General features: G+C 36.3%; 1 protein-coding gene across 11 annotated transcripts in view; it reads right to left on the bottom strand.

Moving 5' to 3' along the window:
• The window catches only part of APC (APC regulator of WNT signaling pathway), a 107,117-nt gene that overhangs the window by 18,123 nt on the left and 62,326 nt on the right, over nt 1–26,668 (bottom strand). For 6 of the 11 annotated variants that reach the window (XM_036308034.1, XM_036308033.1, XM_036308037.1 and 3 more), the window contains 6 exons: nt 18,140–18,223; nt 12,020–12,124; nt 7,545–7,643; nt 4,469–4,847; nt 2,920–3,015; nt 1,591–1,644 (listed from right to left, as the gene is read on the bottom strand). In XM_036308034.1, the coding sequence (XP_036163927.1) occupies nt 1,591–1,644; nt 2,920–3,015; nt 4,469–4,847; nt 7,545–7,643; nt 12,020–12,124; nt 18,140–18,223 (817 nt within the window). The remainder of the gene's footprint in view (nt 1–1,590; nt 1,645–2,919; nt 3,016–4,468; nt 4,848–7,544; nt 7,644–12,019; nt 12,125–18,139; nt 18,224–26,668) is intronic. The other 5 variants (XM_036308041.1, XM_036308038.1, XM_036308043.1 and 2 more) reach the window with 5 other exon arrangements.

Genomic DNA, 26,668 nt, shown 5'->3' with positions numbered 1-26,668 from the left:
GTAAAACCTTCCAAGTAAAGATGTCAGAAGACCAATTTGATAATGTATTTAAAACTCAGGAGAAAGAACTTGGATTAAGATGTAAATTTAAAAACACTGTAATTGAAGTGGAAGACACTGCCTATGGAGAGAGAAGAGGAAGAGAGCCTTGGAGAGAGCTCTGAGGAATTCCACATGTGATGCTTGGATAAAGAAGAGGAGTCAGGAAAAGAACTGAGAGTTTTGACCCAGGAAATTGACCCTGGGCGGGGGTCAGGGGTGGGGGTGTCACTGTCGACCTGAAGACAGTGGCCCTGTGTACTGATGAAATCACCAAAATGTTGAGCATTATAAAGGAGACTCTCAAAACCAAAACAAAACATACTGTATTTTGTGCCTACATTAAATCCTGCCCAGCATAGCGATATTTGTGATAAAGATTCCAAGAAGGCACTAAATGATCAAAGAGTTGAGTATTCTTGTATGGAAAAACTACAAAATCTTAGGATTTGATTCTGAAAAAAATAAAAATAAAAAAGGATATGGCCAATGTGAACAAAACCATGAAGAACATGGCTAATGAGAAAAGAACATTCAATAGAATTTAGGATATCAGATAAAAGAGAGAGAGCCCTTTATGTTTCAGGTAAGTAAAAATATGAAAATTCATGATTGTTAGAAAAAAAAATAGGTTGCTCTGAGAAAAATGCAAAGATAATGAGCATGTCCTTCTATATTTTCCTTAGTGCCTATGTTAGAAAATAGGGCCCATATGAACCAAATAGTACCCAATATGGTATCTCGTAACATTATAGGTAGTAAAGGACCAACAGCTTCTGGTGACATTCAACAGAATCTTTAATCCAAAAAAAGATAACAGAAAGATGATATAATTTTTAAAGTGTGTGTGTGTGTGTATAAACTTGGTTTAGATAGTCATCATTAGCCTCATTCTAAAATAAGTATCAGGGGCCCAGCATCAGTGTTTTATAGATTGGTGTTTCATAAAATATCTTGACCAGAAGAATTACCTAAGTCACTTATTAAATATGACTCCTAGGTTCCCCCCTGGAAATTGCTTTACTAAGCCAGGTTGCTACAGGGCCAGAGTACCTACATGGTTTGACAAGTAACTCTAGTGTTTATTATGATCTGGTTTCAGAAATATTAATGCAAATAAACCATGAGTTCCTGGAAAGTCAGGACTAAGTCTTAACCTTTTTTTTATATTTAGTGCCTAGCAAAGTTTCTGGGTCAGAGCTAAGAATTAATAAAGTAGTAAATATATCACTACTGTTAAGAGTCTAAAACTTGCAGTACTAATAGGTGCAAACTTATATGACCCTGATAGCTGTAGAATCTTCTTGTATGGACAAATGACAGTCCCAGATGATTGGGTTTAGGAATTTCCCTTCACCTATTAGGGACTTTCCCCCTCCTTATCCCTCATAGTCAGATACTTGACGCTTTCTTACTCTATTTCTCCACAATCCACAAACCTTGATCCTTCTTTTGTTCCAGTGCAAATTCGGAGGCTAGCAATGAGAAGAAGGCAATCCTCTGTGCTATGTCCCCGCAGTCACACCCCAGAGGCCCCATCCTGCTCCTCACCTGAAAGCCCCTGCCCTAGCTCCTGTGATGAAATGCCCCGGGTAGCCTTCCTACCTGAAGAAGGAAGAGGAACAAATACTGAGTCTACGATTTACTTTGAAATTCAGATGATTAATGTGTCAGTCCTAGTCTACAGTCCATTGGAACACAGGAACATTTATAGAAAAATCTTGGCATTAGCTTAAGCTTGGATTAATTTTTCTGTTTATTATTTTTAACCCCTTCCCATTATTAATAGTATTTTAAAAAATCCATCCAAACATAAAACTTTCACAAATGTCAAGACTGTACTGAGGTGGGGAGAACTCCTAAGATTATACTCAGTTCCACAGGAGGCTGAGGGAGGTGGTGGGGGAAGGAGAGATTCAGGTGGGACAATTGCTAGGGCCTGTGGGAAGAAAAGCATGGCTGGAGGACAGGCCCGAAATCAGAAGTATATAGCCTCCCGAAGTAATGACTCTGAAGGAGACAACACTCATTTTGGCTGTCCAGATTCTCTGTAAAGTCTCATGACTTTGTCACTTTTAAGATAAATGATGAATGATAATGATGAGGGTGACAGGAAAACAAAGGGGGGGCTGGAATGCAATGTAACATAAATAGCACAAAAAGCCAGGGCACAGCTACACTAAGATGGGGACCCAGTGTACGGTCTTGCTTGTGGCATCACTAGAGAGATCCAGTTCACATGAGATGGCTCAGCAAGATGCAATTTATAAATATCACCTGTGCAAAATGAACCTAGAAATCAAAGAAAAACCGTTACATGAAAAATGGGGTGCACAAATGTAGGTGTGATTAGAGTGTGTGATAACACATACCTAAAGAAGTGTAATCTTTCCAAAATTAATAGAATGTTTCTGATTTAAATTAAAGCATAATGCTTTTCCATAATAACCAGTTTCAAAGATACCATGCTGCTTATCATGAAAATCCAGTAAAGGACTGATAACCACAAAGGTAGATGAGTATCTTCTGGTGTGCATCAGAAGTGACTCAGTTCAGGAACAATGAAGGAGCTCCACATTTCAAAATAATTCAAATTACCCTCCCTGTCAGCTGTCACACAGGGTCAACCTTGGCAATAGGGGCAAGGAGTGGCTTATTTAGTAATTTTTCCAATCTATAACTGAGATTTTGAAAATCCAAGTTAGTTTGGGGTAGCAGCTTCTATTATTTAGAACCTTTTCTTCTCTGGAAATCAGACTATCATCATTTGCTACAAGGAGGAAGCAGCTGGTAATATAAGTTAGTGGCCTTATGTTCAATTTCAACAATGATGAAATCTTTAGTATTTTTCTATGGCATTAAGAAACATTTCTGTCTTACCAAGTTCATTCATTGCATGTCTATGTTCTTCATCAAACGAAAGTTTCATTAGAACACACACAGCAGGACAGATCTGATGTTCAACAGGAGCTGGCACTAAAAAATAAAATTGACATAAACCATAATGCTTTGTTTTCTCAAAAGAAATGATGTTTATTATACTTGAAAAATACACAGGGCTCACTAACATATCCCTAATGCACAGTTTAATGGTTTAATAAACATTTGCTGAGTAGATAAATAAATATTACCAACATGGAAAAGAAAATATGAGTAAAAGGCTTTTCTTGGTTCCATAAAAATGTTTACCATTCAATTGCCCTTGACCAAGTCTGTTAGAATAAGACCCTTGCAGGTTTTTGCTATAACTAAAATAATTTAAAATTATGTTTACTATATGAAAGAATAAAAACATTTTGGTATAAAATTAATTTTATTTATAATTTCTACTTAAACTATTGTCATGAGTGTGGATTAGAAGCACATCACTGTGTACAAATGTAGTAGAGAAAGCTAGTATAAACCTAGTAGAGAAAATTTACTTACTATATTGACAGATACTAGATAGTAAAAATTTAAAGAAAATGTATCCAAGAAAATATACCTCCACTTTTAGTATTATGCACAAGGTTTCAAAACTTGTTACCTGAAATAAAATTTAAAAAGCAAGTCTATTTTTCAGAAGCAATAATAATTCATTCTACTTAATTATTTTTGAGGTGCCGTGTGCATGTGTATTTTTTTATCAGGCGAAAGGAAAATCTTACCTTATATACTTACTAATTTTGGTTCTTGCTACAGGAATGAAGTTATGTGCCCAAGGGTTCCTGCTCCCATGTTCCCTGTGTCTGAGGGACAGGGGCTGGTGGCCAAGGGTCTCTCCTGAGCAAAAGAGCTGGGTGGCTGATCACCCCCAACAATAGGGACCCATTGCCTGGAGCAGGATGGTGTGGTAGGAAGGGCACTGAGTTGAGAATCAGGAAATCTGGCCTCTGTTCCTGGCTCCACTTACTAACTGTGATGCCACAGGCAAATCTTTAGCTTTTCTGAGTCTCAGTTTCTTCATCTGTAAAATGGAGATTAATACCTTCCCTTCCTACTTCACAGGTTGTTGTGAGGATCAAATAACAACAGATATAACAGCTCTGTATCTACTGAGTAGAGTGATATGCAAATGTAAAAGATAATGGCTTGCTGAAAAAACTTATGTAAAGTTTCTTTTCTGAACTTCATCTATAAAATAAAAGAGATGGGCAACATAATTACTCAGATCCTAGATGTACTATGCTATGACTCTGTAAGTCTCTCTTGATTTCCTGTTCTTTTTCTTTGCTGCATCATAGTGCATATAATATTTCCCTTTGCTACATTTTTCTTAATTTTAGACTTAAAACAGACTTAAGCTTTAAACTATGTTAGTAGCGTAGATGGCTAATATGCATTTCCTGTCCTATTCATAAAGACAACATACGAACTAAAAGTTTTCTTTTTAAAAACGTTTACATTTGTTTTGTAACATGCACTGTGATGTACACTATAGGGAACATACTTGGATTTTTGTCCTGGTCCATGCCTTGTTCGTGGGCTTCCTGCCACTCCCAACAGGTTTCACAGTAAGCTCGTATCTGTTCCAAAAGATGAAGGACTCGGATTTCACGCCTGCCTCTCTTGTCATCAGGCTGTGAGTGAATGATGTTGTGGAGTGCTGCACTGGCCCTGGCCCGAGCCTCTTTACTGCCCCGGGAATTTCCCAACAACACAGAGTCTTTGTCATTGCCATGTAAAAGCTGGATGAGGAGAGGAAGACATCCAGACTGTCGCATGGATATACAGCTGTCTTGGGAGCTAGACATAGCTAGCAAAGTTCGTGACATATCATCCTTATCATGAGTACCAAGCATTGACAACAATGAATACACCATTTCCACCTGTGGGCCAAATGAGTTTAGAAACAAAATTATGACTTTAATATCCAAAAGCCAACACCAATGAAGTGATGAATGGGATATTTATTGTAACTCATTACAAAAAAACAAAAAACTCTTTCCATGATGAAGTAATGAACGCTATTTCAAAATTTATATAATCATCACCAATTTGTTTGTATGAGTAAATAATAGTAGTGGTAGTATACAGTGCTGAAAGAGGAAGTAGGTTCTTACATACTTAAATTGTGTTTATCTGGATCAGCTCGTGATAATTCATTGATTATAATGAATGAAAATCAACTAATTTCACTCACAGAGTGAGGAAGGTGGTCTATCTAAATTCTTGGGAGAATTAAAATTTTTGTTTTACTTCTTTTAATCTACAACTATAATTAATAAATATAAAAGTTTTCAACAATCATTTTTACTAAGTACTAGTTTTCAGCAATCACTAACCCTCAAAAGATTATAATAGTATTATTAAAATTATAAGATTTCTCCCTTACACATATAAAAAACACTTTGTCATAAAAAGAATGCTATGATTACATAAAGAGTACAAAGCAAAGATTCTCATACAATTTTTTCTAAAAGCAATTGCTAAGCATCGACTCTCTGACAATGAAGTCTAAGGATTTACTTAGAAGCAATTAAAAAAAGGAAACAGTACTGTTATCTTTTTTTAAAAAAAATCCATAAACATATCACTTAAGGATATGTTTTTCATTGATTTTAGAGAGAAGGGAAAGAGAAAGAAACATCGATTGGTTGCCTACTGTACACCCTCCCCCTTCGTTCTTCCCCCCTGACTGGGAATGGAATTTGCATCTTGAGTATGTGCACTGACTGGGAATTGAACCTGCCACCTTTTGGTGTAAGGGCAATGCTCCAACCAATTGAGCTACACTGGCCAGTTATCTTGGACTATGATCAACTTCATTTTAAAGCTCGAGAAAAGTAGAGAGTATTATATAAAGAATGTATCATGTCTATAAATCAGTGGTTCTTAACTTTTTGGCAATGCCTTGGAGACATATTTGGTTGTCACAACTACAGGAGGAAGTGCTATGGGTGTGTAGTGGGTACAAACCAGAAATGCTGCTAAGCAGGCTACAATGCAACAAAGAATTATCCAGTCAATAGTGCTTAGGTTAAGAAACTCCTCTAAACGTGTAAACACACACTACTCTTAGATATGAAGGTTTTAGGAAGACAGTGTAGAATTATGGATAAATGGGTTTTCAAATTCTGGCTCCACTACTTATGAGTGAGCTGTGTGATACGAACAAGTTATCTGATTTCTCTGAGCCCATTTTTTCAGTTGCAAAATGAAGGAATTCACCTAATAGGGTTTTCTCTTGAAGATTAAATGAATTAATACATATATATAGGTTAGTAGCTGGCATTCAAAAATGTAGGAAGCTCTTGTATTATGCATAAATTACTTCAAAAGAAAAAGGTATTATAGCTGTCAGTGTTCATGCAACAGTAATGTTGAATATTAGAGATTTTCTTTATAGTAAAAACTATGTATTGATGTTGGATAGATCTGGGGTTGAAGTCCAATTTAATTATACAACGGCTGCCTGAATCACTTTTGTATCTGTTTTCTCATTTAACAAAGAGAAACAAGAATATCTCATAGAGTTTGAGAAAATTAGAGATAACATACATACAATCCTAGCACAGTTACTAGCATTCCAAAGGTCCCAAGTAGTAGCTATTTTGAGTTATTAAAAGAATTAGGTCTTATATTAACAATATAACTACTCCAAAATTCATTTCTTAAGTCAATATTAGTTATTTTAGTAATGCTTTTCCTAAGAGCCATTATATTATTAAAATAAAGAGTATACAGAATATGCTATGAAAACAATTAATGGAATTATTTAGATTTAATGAAAAATAAATTGTTTAGTAATGTTAGAATTTCGTCCTTTGTTAATATAATATTAAAGTCTCTGGCTTTAACAGTAATAAAATAATTACTTTCTTTTCAAACATGCTATTCCCAAGTCCTAAGATACTTGTTAACATCTGAGAGACCCTAAGAGAGCTGACTTATCAGCAATGGGTAACATTCAATTTCAATAACTGTTCCATCTATTTAAATACATATTTATTAAACACTCATTATTCGCAGGCTCTGTGCTAGATGCAGCACATGATACATAAAAGACAGTCTCTGTTTTCCAAGACAGTTTCATGCACTGTAGTGATTCAAAGGAGGCAGAGAGACTACATGGGGAGGTGAGAGGACCATGGGAATCAGAAAATGTTTTGTAAAGAAGCAAGCCTGAGAAGAGTTCTGAAGGCTGGCTAAAGCTTTGAGAGCTGTTGTGAGACGAGGTAGAGAGTGGAGATGCGTGCCACTGCAGGCAAGACGTGGAGGATAAAGGGAGAGCTCAGGAAAGCAAGTAAGCCAGTGAGGTTGGAGCTTAGGATACTGGCAGAGAAGTGGACAAGGCTGGGGAAAAAAATATGAAAAAAACTAGCTAATTTGGCACTTTTAATAATCCCTATTCTCCCTTTGTGCTCCTTTGTATAAAAAGATGTCATTTCTTTAAGAATCTGTGATGATAGCATCAAAATTCTCCTCTATTTAAAAGATGAGAAAGAATGTTTTTAGTGACTTATCTAACGAATATTAGGGAAGTATTCATAGTATTAGTGACCAGGTTTATAATCTTCTGTTACCTTGGTTCCCAGATGACTTGTCAGCCTCCGAGGAGCAGAGTGTGTGCTACTAGAACTCAAAACACTGGCTGTTTCATGATCCATTCGTGTAGCCGAATTCTAGAAATTAAGCAAATTATAGATAGTGTAATTTAGATTGTATATAAATATAGCTAACTTCATGTCAAAGTACTCTTTACGGTAGACAGCTAAATATAGCATTAACAGCATGAACATTACCCTAGGCAATTTGGCTCCCTGGATAGAGCATTGGCTCTGGAACTGAAGAGTCACGGGTTCGATTCCGGTCAATGGCACGTACCTGTACTTTGGTTATAGGCTCGATCCCCAACCCGGGTCAGGATATGTGTGGGAGGCAACCAATTGATACACACATTTATGTTTCTCTCTCTGTCTCTCTTCCTCTCTGAAAATCAATGGAAAAGTATCCTCAGGTGAGGATTAACCAAAAAAAAAAAAAAAAAAAAAAAAAAGGAATGTTTTTACCTATAAATTAAGTAAATTTTAGAGAAAAACTGACGAAAAGGAAATTTGTTGCAAAAGACAGTTAAATTACACTCCAGAAGAAACCAAATATTAAAGAAATTCTGAGTAATACTTTTTTTACAGACCCAAAGACATGCAAACACATTCAGTTAAACATAAATTGATTGACAGAAAGCTCCACTGATGAAATGCTTCAAATTACCACAAACTGACTGTGAATTCAGTATAGTCCAAGTTCTTTGGGAGCTCAAAGTATAGAGAAGACTGCTTGAAACTTCTATTAGAGGAGGTCTTTAAAAAGGCAAGTAGACAATTAAACCAACAAACTGTATTAAATGCTGTGAGAACAACTTTATATATTTCACAAAGGTGGGAACAAGGAAAATGTCCTGAAAGAAATGCCATTTAAAACTGAGGGGAAAGATGAGTAAAACACATACAAGTGAACAAAGTAGAAGAGAGTTCCAGCCACAGGGAACATTATTTGGAAGGCTTGGACATACTTAAGAACTGGAGAAGTTGAGCTGAGAGACTGGAGAGAAATAGGGCAAACAGAAATACTGCTGGAAGAGCTGATAACATAAAGAACTACATACTCTTCTATGGGGAGTGGGTAGCCACTGAATTGTCTAAACAAATAAGTGATTTGATCAGATTTGTGTTTTAGAAGGCTCACTTTGATTATAACGTGAAGAATATACTAGAAAAAAAGGCAAGGCTGAAGACTAAAAGTTAGAACTCTATATTAACAGATGTAATTTGTCATTTTTAACATTTGCATGGATGTGCCATGTAAGTTTCATGAGGCTAGGGCAGTGATGGCGAACCTTTTGAGCTCGGCGTGTCAGCATTTTGAAAAACCCTAACTTAACTCTGGTGCCGTGTCACATATAGAAATTTTTTGATATTTGCAACCATAGTAAAACAAAGACTTATGTTTTTGATATTTATTTTACATATTTAAATTCCATTTAACAAAGAAAAATCAACCAAAAAAATGAGTTCGCCTGTCACCTCTGACACGCGTGTCATAGGTTCGCCATCACTGGGCTAGGGACTATCTGTCTTTTTCAATTATCTATTTCCAGAGTCTAATACAGTATCTGGCACAAAATACGTTTCTTTAAAAATAACTGCCCTGGCTGGTGTGGCTCAGTTGGTTGGAGCATCATCTGTGCTCTGAAGGATTGTGGTTCAATTCCTGGCCAGGGCACATACCCAGGTTGCAGGTTCAAACCCCTCCCCACCCCCTTTCAGGGTACGTATGGGAGACAACCAATCAATGTTTCTCTCTTTCCCCCTCTCCTTTCCTCTCTCTCTCAAATCAATTAAAAAAAATACACAACTATTATTAGTTACTAGTAACAACAATAATAAGTATCTGTTTATAATAAGTATCTGTTATATGCCAGGGACTATGTTAAGTGCATACTGCATTTAATTTTCAACTGTATCACCTTACTAGAGGCCCAGTGCACTAATTCAGGGTCCCCAGGGGGGTTGGGGGAGTACCTGAGACACAATTGACCCTCCAGGCAGGTGGTGGGATGCCCTTGCCAGCCCATGATCCGGATCTGTCCCGCAGACATTTGTACCAGTTGTTGGGAGCCACTTGGCAGCCTATTTTATATTGTTTCTTCCTTGTGGAGCATCTAGGGAGGGGAAGTGGCCGTGGTGCCTAAGGCTGACTTCCTGGTGGCGGGTCAGTGCCTGGCCCATTCTCTGGAGATTGTATCTGCAGGACTACTGGGAGAGTGAGTGGCTGCCGCCGGGCTGGTGGGCCACTGGGACGGGTCAGTCAGCTGAGTGGCACTCCCGCTGTGGGAGTGTACTGACCATCAGGGGACAGCTCCTGCATTGAGCGTCTGCTCCCTGGTGGTCAGTGTGCATCATAGTGACAGGTTGTTCGGTTGCTTAGGCTTTTATATATAGTTTTTTTGTTTTTTTTTTAAGAAGAAACACTAAAACTCAGAATTTACTTGTCTAAAGTTTTGTTTCTTAGTTGGTGGGAAAGTGGGATTTACTTCAGAGCTACTTGACCACTTATCCACAGTTGATGGATAATTTAACTAATTATTTATTAATGTACATTCAGATTATTTATATTTTTGCTGTTATAATATTATGATGAATCTCTTCAAACATGTGGGAGCACTCTTAACTGATTACCTCATTAGTGTAAAATCTTAGAAGCTGCAATTATGAGCTACAGAGTTGGCACATTAAGTTTAGATGCATATTAAAAATTTGTTCTTCAGAAAGGTTATTCATTTTGCACAAATAGAGACAGTATATGAGGATGACAGTTAACCATTAGCAACACCGAGTGTTATTGACATTTGCCAATCCAATGGCCTCCAAAAATATTTTACTTTGGTTGTAGCTTATATTTATACATCATTACTAATAAAATTGATAATCTTTCCACATGTTTACAAGCCATTTCTAGTTCCTTTTAATTTCTGTTCATGTTGTTTGCCCATGCTTTAACAGATTTATTTGGTCCTCACCTGAGGATATTTTTCCATTGATTTTTAGAGAGAGGTGGGGAGAGGGAGAGAGAGAGATAGAAACACTGATGAGAGAGAAACATCATCGATCAGCTGCCTCCTGCATTCCCCCAACCAGGCATGTGCCCTGACCGGGAATTGAACTGGTGGGTGACCTTTTGGTTCTTGGGTCGACACTCAACCGGAGCCACACTGGCAGGGCAATAGTTTTCATTTTTGACATTAAATGTAATCTACTTAGGATTAATTCTGATGAAAGAATTAATGAAAGAAGTGTGATAAGGATTCAATTATTATTTTTTAATGGATAACCTGATTATCGGATAGGTAAGGTTTTGAAGTATATAATAATTGGAATATGACCCAAAGCACTAACGGTAAGTTTAATCCGAAGCAGAGAATTTTTTTTCTGTCAAGAAGTAATTTTCCTCCTTTCTACTTATGTGTAGAAACACATAAGCTTCCCATATAATTCCCTAAATTACAAAGAAGTAACTCAAATGTGCTATTTAAATATAATTTCTTTTCCCCACTGCAATGCTAACTAGTAATACTAAAGTGAAGTATCTTTTTGTTTTAACTTAGTAAAATAAATTTAAATACTTAAGTATGAGAGATTTTAAGCTTTACATTTTAATGAACAAAAGCATGCTCTTTTTAAATAAATAATATCAAAAGTAACATAGACACTAAAGAAATAGTCTATATCAACAGTAGAAAAATTACCTTAAAACCAACTCGGTGAAATTCTATTTTTTTAAAATCATTCATTTACAGCATAAAAATATTCATTGAAACAATATGGGGCATACAGAAAACCCCAAAGAAAAATTCTGTCATATTAGGATGCATCCAATAAAATTAATAGAAAACTAACAGCAGCACAGTAAGACAATAGTTCTGTATTAATAAAAAAATCAAATTGACTTCCATAATGTTGCTAAAAATGATGTAACAATAGTTAAACACAACCAGGCTAGATCTCTTTACTTTTTATGAGCATTAAAATAATCTTTTCAAAAATAAGACTTGGGTTTTTAGATTTATGTAATCTTGAAGTACAAGAGAAAACAAGAACTATAGCAAGTCCTTAAGATCATTTTTAAAAACATAAAAATGTCTTTGCAGAGAATGCCTTAGAGAAAGAGCAAATCTATTCAATGAAAGCAATAATAACTAGGTCAAGTCACACAAATAACCAAAATGCAGCTTAGTATTTTATTTTTCAAAAAACTCTAGTCACACCAATCATTTTAGACTAAAATAGAAACACACAATTTACATTATGAAACAGTTTTAAAAATTTGAAAACATTATTGTTAGATGTATAAAGAAAAGTGATAACATTTTGGTACCAAATCTTCTGAAGATATGTATTCAGGACTAAGGAAACAAACAAGATTTACAGATCATTCTGAGGACCATATTTTAAAAATATTTAAATGGCTTATTTAAAAAACAAAAAAATAATTTATTTACCTGACCACTACCAGAAGTTGCCATGTTGATTTCTGCCACTCCTTGACCTTCATTCTGCTGCTCAGCTTCATGTGAGCCAGCTTCATGCTTGCTCTGAGATGACCTCTGTTAATAGGGAGTTAACATCATTACATAAAAAAAATGGTGTCTGTTTTTTTAGCTCACAGCTTTTTCCCTTTCTTATTTTAAAGCTCTGAATGCATAAATTATACAGGTTTACAAAGGCATGGAACTACTACACTTCAGACTTCATAACCTCCAGCATGGCTGGCAGTCGACTATTTCGGTAAGAGGAAAGTGAATTGTGTCCCTTGAGCATTAGAGCTGCACGAGACAAAGGATTTTCTGAGACTCACAGAAACACCATCCTCCACCAGCTGTGCTCACATCACTATCAGGAATATAACCCAACTAGAACAAATAACTATCTTTTCTGCAAGGTCACATAATTCTGGCATTTAACAGAGCTGCAAATATAACACTTAAACTATTATCTAAGTTTACAAATATCTTCTGTGTAAGTATACTCTACATAGGATATATAGATATACAGTATATGCTGATAAAAATCATATTAAACAAATAGATAAGCTCTTAGATTCTGATATAAATAAAACTAAAAACCTTTTCTAATGTAACCACCATCTGTTATATGAAATGAAAATGACATTATATCCAGTAAAAGCAATCATTTAGACATAGTTTATATCCAGTATAAAGCAGTCACTTTGTAAAAATAACACTGAAGAATCAAAGAAAATAATTTTCCCATTATCTTTTATAGAAACAATTTACAAATGTGTTTGCCCTAGAGAAATGACACTCTAAAATAAAAATTATACTTTAAAAAATGTGACAAGATAGTGGATAGTTATTTCACAAAATGGCTTCACTGGAAGTTCTTTAAACATCAAGCTTTCCTATACCATTTATAATGTGACCAAAAATTAATTCCATCAATAAACTAGTATATTTATTTACATGTAGGCTAAAAGTAAGATAGCCCCAATAATTCAGAAATAGAAAAAATAATACCAGCTGAAAAAATTCAACAAAAGTAGAGACATACAAAGTCAATCTAGAAACAAAAGGAATCAAAACCTATAAAAACCAGATTTGACAGTAACACCATTGCAGATGTTGATGTATAAGCAATTGCTGAGCATCTGCTATGTTAGTTACCTGCATTATGTGATAAGGAATACAGTGCTAGTAAAAGCAGTCATTGTTCTATGCACTCTTGGAACTTATAGTCCAGTCAGGGATACTACCAAGTAATGAGAGAAATAACAATAAAGTTAAGATTTTGACATGTGCTCTGAAAGAAGGGTACAAAGTATTATAAGAATATATAACAGAAAGAGTCACATGGTCTAGGAGTTTGGGGAAGAGCTCTCTTAGGAAATGTTTGAACTGAGATCTGAAGAATAAACAGGAATTTTTAGAAAAATGATAGGGTAGAGGATAAAGTTTTTAGGTAAATAGAAGATCATATGCAAAGAAGCTGAGGTAGAAGGAAGCATGGCTTGTTCTAGCATGTCAGGAAATCATGGTATAGAGAATAGAACATAAAGATAATAAAATAATCTTACTGATTTTATTAAATTTTAGTGTGATTCTCAGATAGCACTCTTGCCCCAAATAACTAATACTAGCATTTTAATGAGAAAAGTTGCATGTAAATTTATTTATTTTATTTTTAAATATATTTTATTGATTTTTTACAGAGAGGAAGGGAGAGGGAGAGAGGGATAGAGAGTTAGAAACATCGCTGAAAGAGAAACATCAATCAGCTGCCTCCTGTACAGCCCCTACTGGGGATGTGTTCGCAACCAAGGTACATGCCCTTGACTGGAATCGAACCCGGAACCCTTCAGTCCACAGGCTGACGCTCTATCCACTGAGCCAAACTGGTCAGGGCTAAATTTATTTTTAAAGTCAATTTTTAAATGGTGTAAGTAAATAGGCAACAGAGGAGCTCAGTCTGGAGGCTAATATATTACTGTAAATGGGAGATGATGGCACTTTGCACTAGTGAAGCAGTGATGGAGATAAAAGAAGTGGAGACAGAGGTAAATCTGAAGGACTTGGTGGTAGATTGGATATGGTGAGTGGAGGAAGAGCTCTGGTGTCAAGAATTACTCCTATGTTCCTTAGCTCACACAACTGAATAATGGTGATGTCAATCACAGAGATAGGTAATAACTTAAGGAGGATAAGGGTTTTCTGAAGGAGGTGGGGTGGTAAGAAGAACTTAGGAAGAGATAATTTATTATGTTTTAGATTTGCATCACCTAAGTGGAGATGCCAAGTTGGCACATATATTTAGGAGTCTGGAGCTCAGGGCTAGAAAAATGAATTTGAGAGCCAATATTTTATAGATGGTAACTGAAGCCCTAAGCACAAAAGAGATGGTCTTAGGGAGAAACAATACACAGAAAAGGGAAATAAGCCTTAAGGAATGCCTACAATTAATGCCACATAAAGGAACATGAGCTTTAAAGGCCAAGGAGATGGAAACAAAAAAAGTATTGTCATAGATGCCAAGAGAAGAATATTTCAAACATCAGGAAGTATTCAATAATGTGAAAAGTGTCAAGATGAAGATTGAAAATGCCAATTTAATTCTCAATATAAAAGCCACTGATGGTCCATGTTAGTGAAATATGGGAGTAGAAATTAGATTGGCTTGCATTAAGAGTGAATGGTGGGGAGGAAATGTAGACTTGGAGTCTAGAAATACCTTTGGAATGGAGATTGGGAAAGGACAGGAGGGAGCAGAGGGGACAGATGAAGAAAGACAGTTGCAGGGAGCAGTGGGATTGAGGAAGTTTCATTTTATATTTTTAAACATAAGATTTGAGCCTGTTTAAATGCCATTGGAAAAGTGCCATAGAAGAGGAAAAAGATAAATATTTGTGAGAAAAGAGATAAGAGTTAAAAGTTCCCGAGAAGGCAGATGCTGAGAATCCAAAGTGCAGGAAGAAAGAAGGAAGGCAGAATGCTTCCTGAGAGAAAGAGAGATAGTGCCTATGAAAGCTGCTGTTTTCTCTGTGAAGAAGGAGGTGGAATTATTACAGGGAGGGAGATAAGGGTTGAAATAGTTATTTTCAATAGAGGGAGAGTAGGGGATCCAAAGAAACACAGGCATGCAGGATGATGATGATGAATATGGTAAACTTTTTTAAAAATCTAATGTTTACTATGCATTTATCACTTGTTATCTATTAATTTATTTAATTCCCATACCAACTTATGAGGTAGGTACAGTTATTACCCTCATTTTACAAATGAAGAAACTGATACACAGGGAAGATAAATATCTGGCCTTAGGTCACATACCTGGTAAATAATAGAACCAGAGCTGGGATCACACCCCAGTCTGACTCCAGAGGCCAAACTAATATTTAACACTTACTACCTTTATTTTTCTTCCTCCTTTCTTATTTACTTCCTTTGTTCTTTCATTGATCTTAGGTGACAGGCCTGCCTGCACTCTCTGATCACTGTACCAAATTAGTGCTAACTCTGAAGGCAAAGAGGCTACTTCTGATTCCTATGAAAGAATAATCCTAACTCATTTCCTTATTTCCACTGCTGCTGGATAACTTACCAAAAGTTTCTAGTTTAGGAGTAAAAAAATTTTTGTTGTTGAGGTATTTACATGTCACAAAATTCACACATTTTAAGATCCTTTGTGTTCATCTACAGTTAATCCTCATTACTGCCCACAACTGCAGGCAACACTTTTCTGTACAAATTCGCCTTTTCTGGACATTTCTTACAAATGGAGTAAGTGGACTTATGTGTCTGGCTTCTTATACTTAGCTATATAGAATGTACCATCCATTTGCCTCTTTTTATTGCAAACAGTATTCCATTATAAGGATATACCACGTTTGTGTATCATTTGTATTCATTCACCCGGCAGCATATATACATTTGCATTGTTTCTACTTTTGGGCTAGTATGAATAATACTGCCATAAACATTCAAATTAAAGTCTCTGTATAGATATATGTTTTCATCTCTCTTAGGAGTGAAATTACTGGGTCACATGGTACCTCTATGTTTAATATTTTGAGGAACAGTTAAACTGTTTTCCAAGTCGCTATACCATTTTACAGTCTCACCAACACAGTATTTATTCACATCCTTGACAATGCTTATCACTATCTTTATGATTACAGGCATCCTAATGGATGTAAAGTGGCATCTCATTGTAGTTTTGATTTGTATTTTCCTAATGACCAATGATGCTGAACTTATTTTCGTGTGTGTGTGTGTGTGTGTGTGTGTGTTTCTGGTGCAATGTCTACTCAAATCTTTTGTCTATTGGCTGTTTCCTTATTAATGAGTTGTAAGGAGTAGAGGAAGATGAGTATAAATATCTTTTAAATTATGGCTTTGGCTCTTTTAAAAATTTTTTCTTTTTATCATAGTTACAAATTTAAATAGTTTAAATAATCATTATTTCTAAAGATGAGAATAAACAGAGGTTTCTCACATTTGCCTGCCCTGTCCTATTTCCTATTTTCTAAAGGCAAACGTTTCATCTCTTTCAGTTTTTTTTTTTTTTTTTTTTTTTTTTTTTTTTGAGATGGGGGCACACTTACCTCTAAGTAATCTGCTTGTTTTGCTAGTTCTGCAATTTTCAGTTGAATGCACCACTTACTGATTTCCCACTATTCCACCCTCAACACCACACTTATCCTGTTCCTCCATCCTTCCAATACTGCTTTATAGTTAGATCAATTTTTCACTATTTACATTATTTTGACTATTAAATTCTAATCACGGCCAACAGGTAGTATACTATGATTGTTTTCCTTTACAACTTCTTGCTGTTCACCACGTTAGTTTTGTTTTGTGTATTTGATGTTATGTATTTATGGCATCATCAGTTTCTTTCCTACTGTGTCAATTTCCTTGCCTTTCAATAAATTTAAAAACATTAAGTAGTCTACTGATTGCATCTTCTTAGATTAATCTCTCCTGAAATCTTTTCAACTGTTCTAATACGGACTAGTTACTTTATCAGTTGTTTCCCTTAATTTTCATTCTCAGGAGTCTTTCATTTCTTTCTCTTATATTGTATTCCCTATGTCTTGGATACCAAATCTTAATTTTTCTTGCTTTACATCTTCATTTAACTTAACTATATCTTCTAAGAGCTTCCAGAAAATGGTACATAAAAATACATATTTTAAAACTTTGCCTATCTAAAAAATATATTCTACTTTTAAATTTAATAGGCAGTTTGACTAGAGGTAAATTTATAGACTGGTGTGGTACAATATAAAATATATTTTGTCTTTGTCCCTTCGTTTCTGGCACAGAACTTAAAACACACTTGGAAATTCTTGATTTATGCAAATAGAGTGACTCAAGGAGGGCACCTAGAAAGCTTCAGGATGGATACTGGTCATCAGAAAGAACAACCACATTACTAGAGCATTGAAACTCTGGGTCAGACTGACCTCCATGGAGGGGAAGGGGCTGGAAACTAAGTTCAATCATGTGGCCACTTATTTAGTCAAGATTGCCTATATAATGAAACCTTAATTAAAATTCTGGACACCACAGCTCAGTGGAGCTTCCTGGTTGATGAATACACTAATGTGCTGGGAGAGTTATGTGTCCTGATTTATGAGGAGAGAGCATGAAAGCTCTGCATCCGCCATCCCTCACTTCTCCAGATCTTGCCCTATGCAGTTCTTCATTTGGCTGTTCCTGATTGTGTCCTTTATAATAAAACTAATTGTAAGCATAGAACTTTCAATGAGTTTGGAGCCATTTTAATGAATTATCAAGCCTAAGGGGGTTATAGGAAGTCCCAAATTTATAACCAGCTGGGTGCCTTGACATCTGAAATGGGGGGCAGTCTTGTGAAGGACTCTGCCCTAACCGTAGGGCTCTATAAATTTTTAATTGTCTGAAAGTTATAAGGAAATCAAATTAATCAAGATTTTGATCATTTAATTTAATGAAAAAACTTAAAAAGTATATCAATTTTCTAGAACAACTATATTTCAATTATGCCACAGTAATTATATGTTTTCTTTTCTTATAATAACTACCTATATTTAAATCTGCAAACAATACAGACAATTTACTAACCTCTGCTTCTGTTGCTTGGGACTGTAAAAGCTGTCGTATACGAAGTATGTCCTTCTCTATTTGTTGAATTCTGGTTACTCTTCGCTAAAATAAAATAAGTGATCAAATTAGATCTAGTTTTATTAAAGACATGAGTGTAAATAATCATACTACTAAGGCTACCACTTAATATCCTAGGATTATGACAGACAATTCTTAAGTTAGAAGTTAGATATTTATATTCACACAGTAATGACATTTAGGTTCAGTTCAATTTTTTGTTACGTCTAACTTTATTTATTATTATTATTATTATTATTATTATTATTTTGTAATCCTCACCTGAGGATATTTTTCCATTGATTTTTTTTTTTAAAGAGATAGTGAAAGATGGGGGCAGGGAGTGGCAGGCAGAGAAACATTGATGTGAGAGAGATACACATTGATTGGTTGCCTCCCACACGCACCCTGACCAGGGCCAGGGATTGAGCCGGCAACCTAGGTACATGCCCTTGACCGGAATTGAACCCAGGACCCTTCTGTCTGCAGGCCACTGCTCTATCCACTGAGCCAACCTGACTAGGGCAATACATCTGACTTTATACAACAGATTTATAGCTCTGTTTAGCAAAATGGTACAAATATATGTCAAACTGTATAATGTATATAATGCGAAAATTTGGTGTTTAAAAGCTATTTTCAAAAAATATTTCGACAAAGGAAATTATACCTGAATTTAATCTTTTATATTATTACTAGAGGCCTGGTGCATGACATTCGTGCACTGGGGGGAGGGGAAGTCTTTCAGCCTGGCCTGTGCCCTCTTGCAGTCCAGGACCCCTTGGGGGATGTCTGACTGCTAGTTTAGGCCCGAGCCCGAGGGGTCCTTAGCGCTGCCGCGGAGGTGGGAAAGGCTCTTGCCACTGCTACTGCACTCACCAGCCATGAGCCCAGTTTTTGGCTGAGTGGCGCTCCCCCTGTGGGAGCACACTGACCAGTCATTCTGCCGTTTGGTTGATTTGCATATTAGCCTTTTATTATATAGGATATTAATCCAGATGTCAATATAATGTAATAAATTTATATAAAACATGGTATGCCTGTAAAGGGAAAGAGCATCTGATTTGTTTTAATAACCATCAGTATTTAAACAGTATGATTAACCTTCCCCATAGTCATTCCTATTACAAGTCAGTAGTACTTTCAGATTTAGCTTTCCCAAATATCTATTGTGGCTACACATTATTTTTATTCCCAGCACTGAGATCACAATGATGGTCAAGCTTTTATTTACCCACTATCCTAAGATCATCAAGTGAACACAAAGCAGTAACTACAGATCAAATAATGCAGAATTGAAATAATAAAAAAAAATTCTTTTGGAAAAAGCTAGGTTTTGCTTTAATTATTATAAATACTAGTGGAAGTGGGAAGAACCAAATCATTTACATATAAAAAACCCCTGCAAACTGAAATTGTTTTTAATTAGCTTTATGATAGACCAAATATATAGGTTTTAAAAACAAGTACTGCCAATGCTGTCATTTTCTGAAATAACTCTATAGTTGACATCCTAATATTGAGATATGAAAAACTGTATTAATAAGAGTAACTGTTTTGATGGGAGAAAAAATGTTAGAAGCTAGATGGAGTTATTTTGTTTCTTTCTTTCTTTCTTTTTTTAAATATATTTTATTGATTTTTTACAGAGATGAAGGGAGAGGGAAAGAGAGTTAGAAACATCAATGAGAGAGAAACATTGATCAGCTGCCTCCTGCACACCCCCAACTGGGGATGTGCCTGCAACCAAGGTACATGCCCTTGACTAGAATCGAACCTGGGACCCTTGAGTCCACAGGCCGACGTTCTATCCACTTGGCCAAACCGGTCAGGGCTAGATGGAGTTATTTTCAAAAAAATTTTTTATTATAAGCCCCATCAATAAAAGATTTCTGAGCATGTATAACCCAATAGATAAATAATAAAAGTACTTCAACTAATAACTTAAAGCATATCCTATATAATAAAAGCCTAATATGCTAAGTGTCCAGTCGTCTGTTCAACCAAAGTGTAATATGCTAATGATATGCTCAGGCTGCTCAACTGCTTGCTATGATGTGCACTGACCACCAGGGGGCAGATGCTCAATGTAGGAGCTGCCCCTGGTGGTCAGTGCGCTCCCACAGGGAGAGTGCCACTCAGCCAGAAGCCAGGCTCATGGCTTGTGAGGCGGCAGCAGTGGTGGGAGCCTCTCCCACCTCTGTGGCAGTACTAAGCTGTTAGTCGAACATCCCCGAAGGGCTCCCGGAATGCGAGAGGGAGCAGACTGGGCTGAGGGACCCCCCCCCTTCCCCGGTGCACAAATTTTGTGCACCAGGCCTCTAGTATAGTTATAAAACTTATCAACAAAACTTACCCTTGATCACATCTAGTTTTGCTTAAATGGCCATATCCTCCTTTTCTTATTACCATAGTAAAAATGTTCATTGCTGCTATTATCCAATGTTATGATAATCACAGAAAAGCTCAAAAAAGTGCTCAAACAACAACAAAAATTTTACTTATCTCCTTTCCTTTGTAACACTACAACTATTACTCTGGTTCTATCATGATTCTAAAAATAGTGAACTTAAGGTAAATAATATTCTCTAATAAACAAATCTTATCAAGTCTAATTTACATAATGAAAACATGAAGGAGAAATGCCTGTACTTTTGGTAGCTTTCTAAAAGTATTGCAAAGATGAGTTATCACTTCTAAATATTTTCTGGTTTTACAGAAACAATCAAACTACACACAATTACTGGCTTTGTAATATTTTATTGGTTTCCCCTATCTCTATATAATTAGCTCTCCTCTATCAATAAAGTCCTAAATTAAAAAATTTAATATTTAGAGGGTGAAAATGGAAATTATATCTAACATTTCTCTTTATAATGCTACATTTCTCTATTGCCAGTATGTCACTAAGTCCTTAAGTCAAATATTGTCCACTGAGGTAGATGATTTCTGACATGACAACCTTTGTGTTTCTGTTCCTCAACATAAAAACAGCCAGTATTATTTTTCTTTTTCTATATGACCATCTTGAATATTTATGAAATTGTTTAATAAAAAATGCTTAATTGTTCATGGGCATGAAGTTGGTATGACTCTGAAAAATAGATTTTAAAAAATTACAATAGTAATACAGTTCAATACAGATTCAGGATAACCTCAACAAATTAGGAACAGAAACTAAATTAAGCTGATAAAAGAGTATCTATCAGAAACCTTGTGTACTAGTAAACAAAATACTTAACGGTAAAATTATAGAATCCCCTTTAATGCAAGACTAGACAAAGAAGACCAGTATCACGGCTTCTTATTCAAAGATGTATTAGAGTTCTTTTTTTTTTTTTTTAATATATTTTTATTGATTTTTTACAGAGAGGAAGGGAGAGAGATAGAGAGTCAGAAACATCGATGAGAGAGAAACATCGATCAGCCACCTCCTGCACATCCCCCACTGGGGATGTGCCCGCAACCCAGGTACATGCCCTTGACCGGAATCGAACCTGGGACCTTTCAGTCCGCAGGCCGACGCTCTATCCACTGAGCCAAACCGGTTTCGGCGTATTAGAGTTCTTATATCATACAAAAAAGAAAAAAAAAATGGTACTAGAAAAAAGAGAAAAAAAAAAGGTACTAAAAAAGAGAAACAAAACTGTCATTATTTGTAAATACTATGAAAATTTGTATAGAAAATTTTTTTTTAAATCTTAATCTAATAAGATAATATAATAAAAGTTCAGGAAAATTACTGGATACTTATTATTTAAAAGCAATTTGTAATGTAATTTTAAAAATCTCATTCACAATAGTAACAGAAACCATAAAATATCTAGGAATAAATCTTTAGCAAATGTATATAACTTCATGAAGAACATTACAAAACTCTATTTTTTAAAAAATATATTTTATTGATATTTTTACAGAGAGGAAGGGAGAGGGATAGAGAGTTAGAAACATCGATGAGAGAGAAACATCAATCAGCTGCCTCCTGCACACTCCCTACTGGGGATGTGACTGCAACGAAGGCACATGCCCTTGACTGGACTTGAACCCGCGACCTCTCAGTCTGCAGGCCGACGCTCTATCCACTGAGCCAAACCGGTCAGGGCATACAAAACTCTATTGAAGGACATAATTTAAGACATAAATGAGTAGAGAGATGTAAAATTAAGACCAATACCTAGTATTTACTGAGTGCTTATTATGTGTAAGATCCTAAGTGCTTTGACATGTATTAAATCACTTAATCCTTACATTTTACAGTTTATCATTATCTGTATTTTACCAATGAGAAAACTGAGGCAGAGATCACAGTGCTGGTAAGTAAACAGGCCTAAGATTAGAAGACAGGAGGTCTGGCTGGAATCCATGCTTTCCAAGAAGAAGGCTCAATATGGTAAAGATAAATTCCCCTCAAATTAATTTATAAATTCAATATAATTCTAATCAAAAGCCCAAAAGGTTTTTCTTTGAATTAGATGTGACACAAAATTTCAAATGGAAGACTAATAAGACAGCATAACCACATTTTTACAAACCAAAATAAGAAAAACTCACCCTCCCATGTACCAAGGTTTATAAACTACAGCAAAGTAAAACAAATGTGGTATCAATGCAGTTATAGAGAAAGTAAAACAGACTAATGGACTAGAGTCCAGAAATATCAAGAAACAAATCAACTTAGCATATGCCAGAGATGGCATTATTTATCAATGGGGAAATGGTGGAATACCCAATAAGTGATGAGAAATTTAGTCAACAACATAAATATGCATGTATCTATATGTATCTGTGTGCATGTTTATGTGAATATATAATTAGTATATATTATATTAGTATATAATAATAATAAGACTAATATATATATTAAAATTAAGTAGTAAATATTACTAATATAAAGTAAATTAATGGTATATTGGTTTGTCTTAATTAAATGTTTTAAATTAAATAATTACATATATATACATTTTAAAATGTGTGTATATGTATAAAATTAGATTCCTACCTCCAAATCATACATAATAGCAAAATTCGACATTAATTAAAGACCCAATTGTAAAAATAAAATATTAAAATTATTAGAAATAATAGGAGGAAACCTTTAAGACTTCAGGATAGGAGAAAATGTTTAAATAGGCATACAAAACACAAACATGGCAATATAATTAATTTAGCTTTATAGTAAAATTTAATTTTTATCATAAAGCTAAGATAGGTAATGGGCTTGGCAGGGAAGGGTTATGATGTATATTATCTATATCAAATATTTAAGAATAAGACATTCTATATAATAAAAGGCTAATATACAAATTGACTGAACGGTGGAATGACCAGTTGCTATGACCTGCACTGACCTCCAGGGGGCAGACACTCAAAGCAGAAGCTGCCCCCTGGTGGTTAATGCGCTCCCACAGGGAGAGCACTGCTCAGCCAGAAGCCAGGCTCACAACTGGCGAGCACAACGGTGGTGGCAGGAGCCTCTCCCACCTCCATGACAGTACTAAGGATATCCCACTGATGGCTTAGGCCCGCTCCCCAGGGGAGCAGGCCTAAGCCCTCAGTTGGACATCCCCCAAGGGCTCCCAGACTGTAAGAGTGTGCAGGCTGGGCTGAGGGACCGCCCCCCTTGAGTGCACAAATTTCGTGCACCAGGCCTCTAGTTTAATATAATAGAAAATGGTAAAGATATGAACAAAGAAAAAGAAAATCCAAAATTCTAATAAATATATGAAAATATATTCAACTTCAATAGTATTTAAGAAAGTATAAAATAAATGACAAGATAAAATTTCATTTCCCAATGGTTGCTCATTATAAAGTCACACTCAAGTAGTAAAGAAGACATGCAAAAGAAAAATGAACTCTCACATACTAATTGATAAAGTCATTTGAGTGCAATTTGTTAAACATAAGTTCATAACACTCATACCTAATGGCAATTATACTTTTAGGTATATACCCTAGAGCAGAAGTCAGCAAATTAGGGCCTGCTAGCGATCCATTTTTTTGAATTAAGTTTTATTGTCACATAGCCATGTCCATTTGCTTCCATACTATCATCTATGAATGCTTTCCTGCTACAAAGGCAGAGTTGAGTACTTGTGATAGAGATATATGGGCCACAATATCTAAAATCTTTTCTATCTGGCCCATTATGAAAAAGATTGTTGATTCTTGACCACAAAAACTTGCACATATTTACAACATATGAATAAGTGTGTTTACCCTAGTTGTTTTAACTGTGAAAAATTATAAAAAAATTTCCATCAACCAAGAAATATATCAAACTATATCATTCATATAATTATAAAAGATTATGACAATACAAAAGTATAAGTAACCTTCACCCTACAAATCCTCATTTTTCAGAAGCAAGCACTATTAACTTGATGTACATTTTTCCAACCTTTGCTTACATGCCTATAAGAAAGTAGGGACCCCAGTAATAGGTGTCTAAATATGTATTGAACAAATAAAGTAGTAAATAAATAAATAAACTGTTAACAGAGATATATGGAAACTAACAACCTCACATAGGCATGAATAAGAGTAAATTTTGTTTTGAGTTTCCCAAAAATGTTTACCTGTCATTTGTATGTTTTTTACTAGTCATTTGTATTTTCTTTTCAATAAACTGACAGATTATATCCTCTATTCATTAAAAAAGAGTTGTCTTGCCGAAACCGGTTTGGCTCAGTGGATAGAGCGTTGGCCTGCGGACTGAAGGGTCCCAGGTTCGATTCCGGTCAAGGGCATGTACCTGGGTTGCGGGCACATCCCCAGTGGGAGATGTGTAGGAGGCAGCTGATCGATGTTTCTCTCTCATCGATGTTTCTCACTCTCTGTCTCTCTCTCTTCCTCTCTGTGAAGAATCAATGAAGTATATTTAAAAAAAAAAAAAAAAAAAGAGTCTTTTTTTTATTCATTTGTAGGAATTCTTATAATTATAGGGATATTAACTATTTTCTCTGTTATGTGCTACAAATATTCCCTTAATGTATCTTCTGCGGGATGAACGTTTTAAAATTTTATAAAATAAATTCATTACCCTCTTTTATTGCTTTTGAGTTTCCATTCTTAAGAAAGCCTCTTTTGCCTTATATTTTCTTCTATTAATTTTAGATTTATTTTTCACATTTAGATATTAAATCCACTTGTAATTTTTCTTGGATATGACATAAGGATCTAACTGAATTTTTCTTCTTCCAAATAGGTTGCTAATTATACTATTACCATTTCAACCCAAATTTATAATGTAATTTTTATTATACAAACTAGAGGCCTGGTGCACGAAATCGTGCATGGGGGGGGGTGTCCCTCAGCCTGGCCTGCACCCTCTCCAATCTGGGACCCCTTGGGGGATGTCAGACTGCTGGTTAGGCCTGATCCCGCAGAGTTAGGTTGGCCAGCCAGATCACCCCTAGCCACTGGCCAGCCTACCTAATAACCCCTAACCACTCTGCCTGCCTACCTGATCATCCTAACCACTCTGCCTGCCTGCCTGATTGCTCCTAACCGCTTGCTTGGGGCTGAGGCCAGCCCAGTGAGGGGCCGTCTGCCTACCTGATCATCCCTAACCACTTGCCTGCCTACCTGATGACCCCTAACCGCTGGTCTGCCTACCTGATCACCCCTAACCGCTCTGCCTGCCTGCCTGCCCCTAACCCAGCCGTGGGCAAACTACGGCCCGCGGGCTGGATCCGGCCCGTTTGAAATGAATAAAACTAAAAAAAAAAAAAAAAAAAAAAAAAGACCATACCCTTTTATGTAATGATGTTTACTTTGAATTTATATTAGTTCACACAAACACTCCATCCATGCTTTTGTTCTGGCCCTCTGGTCCAGTTTAAGAACCCATTGTGGCCCTCGAGTCAAAAAGTTTGCCCACCCCTGCCCTAATCGTTTGCTTGGGGGTGGGGCCAGCCCAGCAAGGGGCCGTCTGTCTACCTGATGACCCCTAACCACTGGCCTGCCTACCTGATCGCTCCTAACCACTTGCCTGCCTACCTGAATGCCCCTAACCGCTGGCCTGCCTACCTGATTGCCCCTAACCGCTGGCCTGCCTACCTGATTGCCCCTAACCACTGGCCTGCCTACCTGATTGCCCCTAACCGTGGTCTGCTTGCCTGGTCACCACTAACCATTCTGCATTCCTACCTGCCTGATCACTCCTAACTGCTTGCTTTGGAGCAGGGCCAGTGGTGAGGGGCCGTTGGTGGTTCTGGTCTAATGGTCGTTATGGTCATGATGCCATTGTGGTCTCTGGCCTTTTATTATATAGGACTAGAGGCCTGTTGCATGAAGATTCGAGCAATAGGCCTTCCTTCTCATGGTTACTGGCACCGGTTTTCGTCCAGCACTCGGGACCCAGGCCTTTGGTCCGGCTGCAGCAGCAAGGCTTGGCCTTTCCTCTCGGGCTGCAGCAGCGAGGCTTGGCTTCTCCGCTCGGGCCACATCAGCGAGGCTAGGCTTCTCTGCTGCAGCTGCAGCGGAGAA

Source organism: Myotis myotis, unplaced genomic scaffold (assembly GCF_014108235.1).
Source record: "Myotis myotis isolate mMyoMyo1 unplaced genomic scaffold, mMyoMyo1.p scaffold_m19_p_5, whole genome shotgun sequence".
Taxonomy (NCBI): domain Eukaryota; kingdom Metazoa; phylum Chordata; class Mammalia; order Chiroptera; family Vespertilionidae; genus Myotis; species Myotis myotis.
Note: the sequence above shows the minus strand (reverse complement) of the source record. Positions and strands in the feature narration are given on the sequence as shown.